Source organism: Rutilus rutilus (genome assembly GCF_951802725.1).
Source record: "Rutilus rutilus genome assembly, chromosome: 1".
NCBI classification, from domain to species: domain Eukaryota; kingdom Metazoa; phylum Chordata; class Actinopteri; order Cypriniformes; family Leuciscidae; genus Rutilus; species Rutilus rutilus.
This window is the reverse complement of record NC_140209.1, coordinates 77756095-77768372: the sequence shown is the minus strand read 5'-3', so window position 1 is coordinate 77768372 and position 12278 is coordinate 77756095. Positions and strand designations below refer to the sequence as shown.

Sequence of the window (12278 nt, the reverse complement as noted above, 5' to 3'; positions counted from 1 at the left end):
ACCAGTCTTGCGCATATAACGCTCTGAGTCAAGGTGCATTAGAGTGTTTGTATCAGTCTCTGAAGTCGTTGTTACGCACTTACTGTGTTAATTGAATCAAGATTGGGAAGAGGGTCAGTCTTGGTTGATGCTCGTAGCCCGAAGGTGACACAGGAGAGTTTGGGTTTTGGTCAAAAAATGTTTTGGTCACACAGAGCAGGGGCCAATTAATACCATGTTTCATTTAAAATTGTTGCATGTAGTCTCCCTTTTTTGTTGCAGGGTTGTAACAATATATATTTTTTCTGCTCGTGCCCTCTAAGGTTCATTGTGTCAACTTTGACCATTGGGTGGCGCATATCCCTTTTGTTGTTACACAGCAGGAAAGAAAGGAAACAGTAGGAAGCAGTGCTGGTAGAATGCATGCAGTGAAGTCGCCACTCAGGATTGGTCACTTGTCTGTTTCTTTGAAGCTGTTGATTTGTCAAACATGCAATATCAAGTTTCTCATTTACTCCTGATAATAAGTCATCTGAGGTTATTCATTACAGCTACAGTAAACTCTGGAGACCAATTATAGCCATTATGGTTTGCTGTTGAGTAAATGTGCACCTGAGGGTGCTGTTAACACCTGTGATGAATGCAGAGATGATCCATTCATTAGAGGTGTGAAAGCAACACATCTAAACACACAGGGAATGCACTGATGCAATAGCTGCTGCTCATTATTCAGGGGTCAGTTACATAATATTTTGTTTTGATGTATTTTAAAAGTAAATGAAGTAGAACTTTTATTCGACAAGTAGATAAACAAAAGTATCATCTCGGTGCAGTTGCCAACAGTAGAGAAACACATTACCTATATTTTTTCACATTACCCCCATCAATCACATGATTGATGTGGTTCTCAATCGTGATCACATGATTGATGTGGTTCTCAATCACATGATTGATGTGGTTCCCCCCCCCCCACACACACACACACACTGTTGGGCCAGGGCCAGTCGCCTTTCCACTGTCACTTCCGGGCTTGATCGGGGCTTACTCGGGGCCAACGGCCAGGATTTCTGGCCCGTCGAATACCTTGGGCCAAAGCGGGCCAGCTCGGGCTAGAGGAGGGGTTATGAACAGAGGCAGAGTTTAACTGAGTCTGGAGACGGCAGTGCCGGATGATTCCATATTCCAGCTAACATCAGCATTAAAGACTTTTAAAATAATTAACCTCAAAACTCACTTACATGTTTGAATGCTTTCTATTTGTGATCCGATGTGGATTCTGATCACCGTATAAGGTAGAAATATTTAGACGCGATGCAAAAGCCTATGCACGCTAACCATTACCATAGGAAACATAGTAAATATGAATGCTTGAAGAAATCAGACAAATCATCACAATCACAAGGCTATCACAATCACGTTGTTAGTAGCCTACGTCTCGTCTCTTTATACCGCATTATCATAAAATAAAGCAACTTTTTTTTCAGGAGCTTCCTCTGTTTCTGTGACTGAAAATATCTGTCGCCTACTGGGAGTCGAGAGAGTGCTAAAGCTCCTCAGGTCGTATTTTTGGTGGCATATTTGTAAAAAATGATCATTCTTTTCTAAATGTGATGTAAATATGTCCTGTAACTACCAAATAAACAGAAACAGCCTCAACTGATTAAGTATGTCCTCTTTCTTTTCATTCTTTCTAAATATGTTTAGAGTTTATATATGTTTTATAGAGTTTCTAATTATTGGGCAAAAAACCTCTGCACGTAATAACCCAGAATACTGTCTAACAATTGATAAGTAACAACACTATCTAACACTTGATGGCTGCTCTGTTAAGTCTTCGTCGTTGGCTAGGAACCTGGGTGCGCTCTTTGATACCAATCTTTCATTTGAAAGCCATGTTTCTAGCATCTGTAAAACCGCATTCTTCCATCTTAAAAATATATCTAAATTACGACATGAGATTTTTAATTGAGAATTAAATATTTCCTTTAAAAAGAGTGGTAATACTGAAAGTTTAAGGAATAGTGAAACTCTTATTTTAATGTAATTAACACAGGGGTAAATGCTTAGTAGAGAGCTGAGTGTAACCAATCAAACTGACATGCATCCTTGTTTTTTTTAATGCATTTCTTAAGAGTTAAATATCTAATGGTTTGTTGGGTCACTTTGCTGCTTCACAAGTGACTTTCTGCTGGCTGCTATTAAGCATCAATGCAGAGAGAAACTTCTCTCTGAAACTTCTGCAGGGAGACAATTCTGATAAAGCTGCACAGTAATTAGAGAAGAGTCCAAGTGGTTGAAGCAGTGATGGAGACTTATTGGATGGTGCGTCGTCCTCATAATGGGCAAGGCCGATTTGAGTAATGGTGATGGGAGGTCATGATCTATTTGAGAAAAGTGATATTCAACAGCAATGTGTTCCTGTTGCTCAAACACAGTGATAGCAAAGCCAGTCATAGGTTCAATTCCCAGGGAATACATGAAATGATGAAGGAAAAAGGTGATACCTCACCTTTCATGTCACTTCATGTCTTGTTTAGCTGGAAAATAACTTTATTAAAGAACCACTATAAAACTATCTCTATTACCTTAAATTATACGTGTATCTCTGTAAAGCTGGTTTGAAACAATCTACATTGTTAAAAGCGCTATATAAATGAAGATGACTTGACTTGACTTTAGATAAAGCATCTGAGAATTTAATAAATGTAATATTGCACTTCAATTTATTGTAACATCTATGGAAATAAAAAGCAATAATCAACTCAAACATTATAGATATTGTAATTGTTCATCACAAGAAGCACTGAAATTCCACAGTTGTCCCAAGAAATGCCTGAAAGGACAGTTTTTTTAATGATTGCATGTCACAATTTTTCCATAAGAAAACCAAGAGTAATAGTAATGTTCCACAATACCAGATAAAAGAGTTTTTATAATATTAATTGTAGGTTTGAATATGACATGAAGAATAATGCTGCAGTTACAGTGTTTGATTCCATAGCAGAAGCAAAAGCATGAACAGCATACTAGACAGAACCGGCGCCACAGCAGAGGATGCTTGTGTTGAAGGAACACTTTGTGATGTCTGTGTTTGTCCGGTGGTTGAGTCTTGATGTCCCACTGAAAGTAAAGGGAAAAAGAATGAGCCAAAGACTGAAGAGACAATTCCAGCAAATCATTATCGACTTTAAAAAAACAGTTCGGGACAAATGAGGAACTCACCAACAGAGATGCTCCAAGGAATCACGGAAACAAGGAACACTTTTGATTCAGTAATTGCTGTTTTAAGAGTGTCTTGAATGCTTGTTGCATTTGGAAGCACAGTCTGGTTTTTAAAAATAAGTTCTGTATCCACACCGACTGACCCAGGCCTGGAGGACAAAAATAAATAAAAACATTAGATATGAAAATACCTAAATTACTACAGTGAAAGTGGTGTGTTGTAGAATTACAATATGTGGTTTTGCTCACTGTCTTGATTTTTTATTGGATTTCAATATTTACTTAGAGAGTAAAAATATGTAATGCATTACAGTAACTCAGGCATTTTAAGGTTATTTTAGGTTATTTTTAAATTACTACTATTTACTTCACGTTTGAATTAGGGCTGCACGATTTGGCAAAAAAAAAAAAATGTAATTTGAAACGTGATATGATTTAATTTCATTTGAAAATGTCTCAAATTTCTGCTGAGACATCTAGGTAAAAAGAAACAACTGCTAAAAAATAGAATAGTGAAGCTAAGTGTGAACATCCTTAAAAAGCAACTAAGAAACAGTCCTGTCAGTGACTGAAAGTAAAAAACAAAAAGCTCTGCATTAACTGTAGCTGCACTCAGAATGAAAGTGGAAAGTGAAAAAAATGACAGAAAACTGTAAAAAATTGCGCGGTCCAATAACAGTAATCTACTGGCAGCTGTGGTTGCCAACAATGTACTGTTCATTTACAGCTCTCCTTTTTTACGGTATGTTACCATAAAAATACCATGGAAGGTAACTCGTATCATTTGGGAAGCCGATTGCTTCAAAGAGTTCGAGTTCAAAAACTAATAGTACTGTGAACTTCTCTTAATATAGAATTGCAAACATCTTAATTTAGTGAATTCATTAAAAACATGACTTTAAATAAAAATTTTGCAGTTCGTATTTAGTGACCAATAGCACACATGTATGTGCTAAAGTACTTAGCAAGGAGATCGCCACTGCATCAGCAACTACACAGTTAATGCTTTTAAATAAAGCAACCGGCAGCATAACATCAGTGTTTCTCTGCTCATCTTTGACTGAAGCACAGGCTCTACTCTCCAGCACAATGGTGACCCACAAAACTAATGAATTAAACTACCAGATCTCTCTTATATCATCTTGTGCAAAACACATAAAACACTTCAGTTTAATATTACTCTCCTTATCAGTTATTGACTTTGCATTACTTTTTTCTATGAACTTTAGCCTGGGAAAACCCAGACGAACTTCCAGCAAATTTAGATTAGTCAGTCTGGCCAAGAGCCCATTCAAGCCCATTTCCAATCTTTCCAAATCTTGGCACCAATCACAAACGTTGAGGCGGGCTTTACACAATGACGATCGCTCTGATTGGTTTTAGGTCTATCCAATTGCGCCTAGAGGCATTTGAGCGACGTCCGTTGGTGACGCCCCTTTGGAAATGGGATGTGAATGAAGCTTCCCCAGACCCACTCTCAGTTAAGACTGAGAAGGGTCTGGTGTCAAACAGGCTGGTGAAATTAACTTCTTTCGTTTAATAAATCTGACGATTGCATTTTACAGTATGTTACTGATTTTCCTTGGGTTAACACTTTTAACACTCCACTACAATATCTTCAGTTTTAAATGAACACTTGTGTGTCCACACTACAGAGTGTTGGAGTAACACTGAAGCTAATGATATAATTCAGTGATTAATTAACTGATGATCACAGACAGGTCTGATGCGCTTCAGCCAATCACAGACAGATCTGAAGAACTTTAGCCAATCACAGACAGTTCTGAAGCGCTTCAGCCAATCACAGACAGGTCTGATGCGATTCAGCCAATCACAGACAGGTCTGATGCGTTTCAGCCAATCACAGACAGTTCTGAAGCGCTTCAGCCAATCACAGACAGGTCTGATGCGATTCAGCCAATCACAGACAGGTCTGATGCGTTTCAGCCAATAACAGACAGGTCTGCATCGGGTGCAAAACCAACCTGCTCGTGGCTCGTCACTGGCGCTCGTGTTTTGAATCAGTGTCGCTAACGTTTCATTATTTTAGTGAATGTAAATGAGCTATGCTCATATTCTGATTTTTTTATTTTAATTATGGCAACCCCTGAAATGGGTCATCCCATTGATAATACCAGAGCACTGAGCATTTGAAGTAAATGGCTCATAACATGGACACAGTTACTGCATGGACGGAGCAAAAACAATGTGTCTTGAAAGCATGGACACAGTTCAATTGAAAGGTAAAGCTCGCCCTCTTTAACAATACAGTTAAACTAAATGTACGAAGCAAACTTTGTACAAAGCTGGAAAAACCTCAACAACAGTGAAATAAGATCACATGATTTATCTGTCATTAAGATGTAGGTAAAGTTGTAGTTTGTTACTATTATAGCAATAGTGGGCTCCCAGTCACTGATCTACAACGACTGGATAGCTCATGACGTCATAAACAGTAAAGCCACCACGCCGCCATATTGGTATTCCCTCGTGAGCTCAGGCGTTCTATTTAATCAATAGGAAATTGAAATAAATTGAGAGCCTTGTAACATACCAGAATCTCCTGACGTAGCATCTGAGGAAACTGGTCCCAAAAATTTCCCGGTACACTCGATTCAGCTACAGAAATGCATAGAACACACACAGACTTAAGCTATAAGTTAAACTTACTATAAATGTAGTCTGGACAGAATTATTAAAAACTATTTTAATATTAGTATATAAAAAGTGAAAATATTTCTTAAATAACCTCAATAGTGATGTTTAAGGACAGAATCTGGTACTCCATGGATGCAGGCCTATTGTAAGCATCAATATATGTTATCTGTAAACGGATCTGCAGAATAACGAATCCCTCGCCTGGCACTGCTGAACCTGTGGAGGCTTTAGTTGATAGTTGAGTGGTTGGCAGTGAAGATGTGGTTGAGGTGGTGACACTTTTAGAGTGTGTTGAGTTCACAAATAATATGGATGTGGTGATCTTATTAGCAGCAGCACTGGCTACAGATAATGTAGTGCCAGCTGAAGCAGTTGTGATTGATGTACTGGTTGAAATTATAGCATCCAAGCGATGAGTTGGTACAGCTGTGCTTGACAGATCTGTAGTGGCAGTGGTGTTTATGGTACTAGGAGGAATAATGGTGCTTGATTGATAAGTAGGCACTGTTGAGGTTGAAGGGTGTGACAAAACAGTTGTGTTTGAAAGATCTGTAGAAACAGCAACAGTTGTGGAACCAACAGGAACAGATGTCTTTGATGCATCTGAAGGATCTTTAGTGGTGGCAGGACCATTAGGAGCAGTAGTGCTTGACGGATCAGTAGGAACTACAACAGTTGTGGAACCATCAGGAACAGATGTCTTTGATGAATCTGAAGGATCTTTAGTTGTAACAGGACCATTAGGAGCAGTTGTGCTTGACTGATCAGTAGGAACTACAACAGTTGTGGAACCATCAGGAACAGATGTCTTTGATGAATCTGAAGGATCTTTAGTGGTGGCAGGACCATTAGGAGCAGATGTGCTTGACGGATCAGTAGGAACTACAACAGTTGTGGAACCAACAGGAACAGATGTCTTTGATGAATCTGAAGGATCTTTAGTGGTAACAGGACCATTAGGAGCAGTTGTGCTTGGCGGATCAGAAGGAACTACAACAGTTGTGGAACCAACAGGAACAGATGTATTTGATGAATCTGAAGGATCTTTAGTGGTAACAGGACCATTAGGAGCAGATGTGCTTGACTGATCAGTAGGAACTACAACAGTTGTGGAACCAACAGGAACAGATGTCTTTGATGAATCTGAAGGATCTTTCGTGGTAACAGGACCATTAGAAGCAGTTGTGCTTGACTGATCAGTAGGAACTACAACAGTTGTGGAACCATCAGGAACAGATGTCTTTGATGAATCTGAAGGATCTTTCGTGGTAACAGGACCATTAGGAGCAGTTGTGCTTGACTGATCAGTAGGAACTACAACAGTTGTGGAACCAACAGGAACAGATGTTTTTGATGAATCTGAAGTATCTTTCGTGGTAACAGGACCATTAGGAGCAGTTGTGCTTGACTGATCAGTAGGAACTACAACAGTTGTGGAACCATCAGGAACAGATGTCTTTGATGAATCTGAAGGATCTTTCGTGGTAACAGGACCATTAGGAGCAGTTGTGCTTGACTGATCAGTAGGAACTACAACAGTTGTGGAACCAACAGGAACAGATGTTTTTGATGAATCTGAAGTATCTTTCGTGGTAACAGGACCATTAGGAGCAGTTGTGCTTGACTGATCAGTAGGAACTACAACAGTTGTGGAACCAACAGGAACAGATGTCTTTGATGAATCTGAAGGATCTTTAGTGGTGGCAGGACCATTAGGAGCAGTTGTGCTTGACGGATCAGTAGGAACTACAACAGTTGTGGAACCATCAGGAACAGATGTCTTTGATGAATCTGAAGGATCTTTCGTGGTAACAGGACCATTAGGAGCAGTTGTGCTTGACTGATCAGTAGGAACTACAACAGTTGTGGAACCATCAGGAACAGATGTCTTTGATGAATCTGAAGGATCTTTAGTGGTGGCAGGACCATTAGGAGCAGTTGTGCTTGACTGATCAGTAGGAACTACAACAGTTGTGGAACCATCAGGAACAGATGTCTTTGATGAATCTGAAGTATCTTTCGTGGTAACAGGACCATTAGGAGCAGTTGTGCTTGACTGATCAGTAGGAACTACAACAGTTGTGGAACCATCAGGAACAGATGTCTTTGATGAATCTGAAGGATCTTTAGTGGTGGCAGGACCATTAGGAGCAGTTGTGCTTGACGGATCAGTAGGAACTACAACAGTTGTGGAACCATCAGGAACAGATGTTTTTGATGAATCTGAAGTATCTTTAGTGGTGGCAGGACCATTAGAAGCAGTTGTGCTTGACTGATCAGTAGGAACTACAACAGTTGTGGAACCATCAGGAACAGATGTCTTTGATGAATCTGAAGGATCTTTAGTGGTGGCAGGACCATTAGGAGCAGTTGTGCTTGACGGATCAGTAGGAACTACAACAGTTGTGGAACCAACAGGAACAGATGTCTTTGATGAATCTGAAGGATCTTTAGTGGTGGCAGGACCATTAGGAGCAGTTGTGCTTGACTGATCAGTAGGAACTACAACAGTTGTGGAACCATCAGGAACAGATGTCTTTGATGAATCTGAAGGATCTTTAGTTGTGGCAGGACCATTAGGAGCAGTAGTGCTTGACGGATCAGTAGGAACTACAACAGTTGTGGAACCATCAGGAACAGATGTCTTTGATGAATCTGAAGGATCTTTAGTTGTAACAGGACCATTAGGAGCAGTTGTGCTTGACTGATCAGTAGGAACTACAACAGTTGTGGAACCATCAGGAACAGATGTCTTTGATGAATCTGAAGGATCTTTAGTGGTGGCAGGACCATTAGGAGCAGATGTGCTTGACTGATCAGTAGGAACTACAACAGTTGTGGAACCAACAGGAACAGATGTCTTTGATGAATCTGAAGGATCTTTAGTGGTAACAGGACCATTAGGAGCAGTTGTGCTTGGCGGATCAGAAGGAACTACAACAGTTGTGGAACCAACAGGAACAGATGTATTTGATGAATCTGAAGGATCTTTAGTGGTAACAGGACCATTAGGAGCAGATGTGCTTGACTGATCAGTAGGAACTACAACAGTTGTGGAACCAACAGGAACAGATGTCTTTGATGAATCTGAAGGATCTTTAGTGGTGGCAGGACCATTAGAAGCAGTTGTGCTTGACTGATCAGTAGGAACTACAACAGTTGTGGAACCATCAGGAACAGATGTCTTTGATGAATCTGAAGGATCTTTCGTGGTAACAGGACCATTAGGAGCAGTTGTGCTTGACTGATCAGTAGGAACTACAACAGTTGTGGAACCATCAGGAACAGATGTCTTTGATGAATCTGAAGGATCTTTCGTGGTAACAGGACCATTAGGAGCAGTTGTGCTTGACTGATCAGTAGGAACTACAACAGTTGTGGAACCAACAGGAACAGATGTCTTTGATGAATCTGAAGGATCTTTAGTGGTAATAGGACCACTAGGAGCAGATGTGCTTGACTGATCAGTAGGAACTACAACAGTTGTGGAACCAACAGGAACAGATGTTTTTGATGAATCTGAAGTATCTTTCGTGGTAACAGGACCATTAGGAGCAGTTGTGCTTGACTGATCAGTAGGAACTACAACAGTTGTGGAACCATCAGGAACAGATGTTTTTGATGAATCTGAAGTATCTTTCGTGGTAACAGGACCATTAGGAGCAGTTGTGCTTGACTGATCAGTAGGAACTACAACAGTTGTGGAACCATCAGGAACAGATGTCTTTGATGAATCTGAAGGATCTTTCGTGGTAACAGGACCATTAGGAGCAGTTGTGCTTGACTGATCAGTAGGAACTACAACAGTTGTGGAACCAACAGGAACAGATGTTTTTGATGAATCTGAAGTATCTTTCGTGGTAACAGGACCATTAGGAGCAGTTGTGCTTGACTGATCAGTAGGAACTACAACAGTTGTGGAACCAACAGGAACAGATGTCTTTGATGAATCTGAAGGATCTTTAGTGGTGGCAGGACCATTAGGAGCAGTTGTGCTTGACGGATCAGTAGGAACTACAACAGTTGTGGAACCATCAGGAACAGATGTCTTTGATGAATCTGAAGGATCTTTCGTGGTAACAGGACCATTAGGAGCAGTTGTGCTTGACTGATCAGTAGGAACTACAACAGTTGTGGAACCATCAGGAACAGATGTCTTTGATGAATCTGAAGGATCTTTAGTGGTGGCAGGACCATTAGGAGCAGTTGTGCTTGACGGATCAGTAGGAACTACAACAGTTGTGGAACCATCAGGAACAGATGTCTTTGATGAATCTGAAGGATCTTTCGTGGTAACAGGACCATTAGGAGCAGTTGTGCTTGACTGATCAGTAGGAACTACAACAGTTGTGGAACCATCAGGAACAGATGTCTTTGATGAATCTGAAGTATCTTTCGTGGTAACAGGACCATTAGGAGCAGTTGTGCTTGACTGATCAGTAGGAACTACAACAGTTGTGGAACCATCAGGAACAGATGTCTTTGATGAATCTGAAGGATCTTTAGTGGTGGCAGGACCATTAGGAGCAGTTGTGCTTGACGGATCAGTAGGAACTACAACAGTTGTGGAACCATCAGGAACAGATGTCTTTGATGAATCTGAAGGATCTTTCGTGGTAACAGGACCATTAGGAGCAGTTGTGCTTGACGGATCAGTAGGAACTACAACAGTTGTGGAACCAACAGGAACAGATGTCTTTGATGAATCTGAAGGATCTTTAGTGGTGGCAGGACCATTAGGAGCAGTTGTGCTTGACTGATCAGTAGGAACTACAACAGTTGTGGAACCATCAGGAACAGATGTCTTTGATGAATCTGAAGGATCTTTAGTGGTAACAGGACCATTAGGAGCAGTAGTCAAAGTTGAGTTTTCATTCACTGAAACAACACGAAAACAAACCAACATCAGCCAACAAAGAAAAGATTACACCAAAAATGTTATACATATTTGAAAACATCTTGAGAGAATAAGGAACTCACCAACAGTGATACTGTTAGGAATCACACCAAGAAACACAGTTGATTCAACAATTGCGAACTTAAGATCTTCTTTAATGCTTGTTGAATTTGGAAGCACAGTCTCATTTTTAAAAATAAGTTGTGTATCCACACCCACTGAGCCACGCCTAGAGAGAAAGATATTTAACTTTAGAGTTAGACATCTTTTTTGTTTATTTCTTTTTTTTTAAATCAATAAACAACAATTGTAATCATGCATCACCCAATCTTAAGTAATAAAATCTTGACAATGGCCATTTTACTCTAAGACAATATCAATACAGAGCAGTGGAATAGAGGAAATGGCCTGAGCAGTTGATACCTCAGCAGTGTGCAAAGAAATTTAAGATGTGAACAATATGGAACAAATTGCAGAATATCTCCTCAACATTTTCCCAAATTAGAAACAATACTTAAATTGTAAAAAAAAACCTCCTCTATTGGCCTTTGAATGGAAAATATTAGTTAAATAAGGACTATGCTTTCAGCCAAAATACAAAAACAAAGCAAATCAAACCGTGTACATGGTGCAGTGGAATGAAGAATTTTCGGTCTGGATTACCAGACCAAATTTAACAACTGCTTAATATCTTACAATCAAACACTTCTGGGATTTAAAACAAAGATTTCTGTTGTTATTTGTCTCCTTCATTCTTGGCCTACTTCTACTGTCATGCTGCAGTGATGTAGTTGTAGTGATAACCCTTTCAGCCTGCATTATCCTTTCTCTATACTTCATGTTGTGCTAGTAGTTGGCTATGGGGCTGATTTATTTAATAGGTAAAAACAGAAATAAAGAACAAAGGAAAGGAAAATAATGGAAAGGTAATATATATAAAAGTCTTGTACCAGAATCTCAGCAAGAAGCATCTGAGAAAGAGTGGCCCATACAATTTCCAGTAGAATTGATTCAGCTACAAGAAAAAAAACAACAAAAAAAACACATAAATGTAAGTTATGATTAACAAAAACAACTCACTTTAAACATAGTTTTGACAGAATTCAGAAAAATGATTTAATATTACATTAGCAAAAATCTATATATTTCTTTTAACTGAGTACCTCTGTAGTTATGTTCCTGGACAGAGTCTGATACTCTGTTGAAGCAGGATTATTGTAAGCATCAATATATGTTATCTGTAAACGGATCTGCAGAATAACGAATCCCTCGCCTGGCACTGCTGAACCTGTGGAGGCTTTAGTTGATAGATGAGTGGCTGGCAGTGAAGATGTGGTTGCAGTAAGATTGGATACAGATACTGAAGTGGCAGAGGAATCAAAAACAGGTACACTTGATGAATCAGAATGAGCTGCAGTGGCTGTGTTCAATGGGCCAGTAGGAACTCCTGTGCTTGAATGAACAGTTGGGCTTGTCTGATTAGTTGGAACTGCAAGCTCAGCATGGCCTGTGGTGCTTGAAG

The 12278-nt window shown here is 39.7% G+C and overlaps 1 protein-coding gene across 1 annotated transcript; it reads right to left on the bottom strand.

The window, feature by feature from the left end:
• Positions 1–2656: 2656 nt before the first annotated feature.
• On the bottom strand, positions 2657–10805 carry LOC311305248 (uncharacterized protein; the record flags this gene model as incomplete). The annotated part of the gene is made up of 6 exons (XM_084432832.1): positions 2657–3099; positions 3202–3350; positions 5756–5820; positions 5951–7497; positions 8434–9765; positions 10760–10805. 6 exons carry the CDS (start codon positions 10803–10805, stop codon positions 2960–2962), a joined length of 3279 nt encoding a protein of 1092 aa, XP_084288958.1. The 3' UTR covers positions 2657–2959.
• Positions 10806–12278: the final 1473 nt, after the last annotated feature.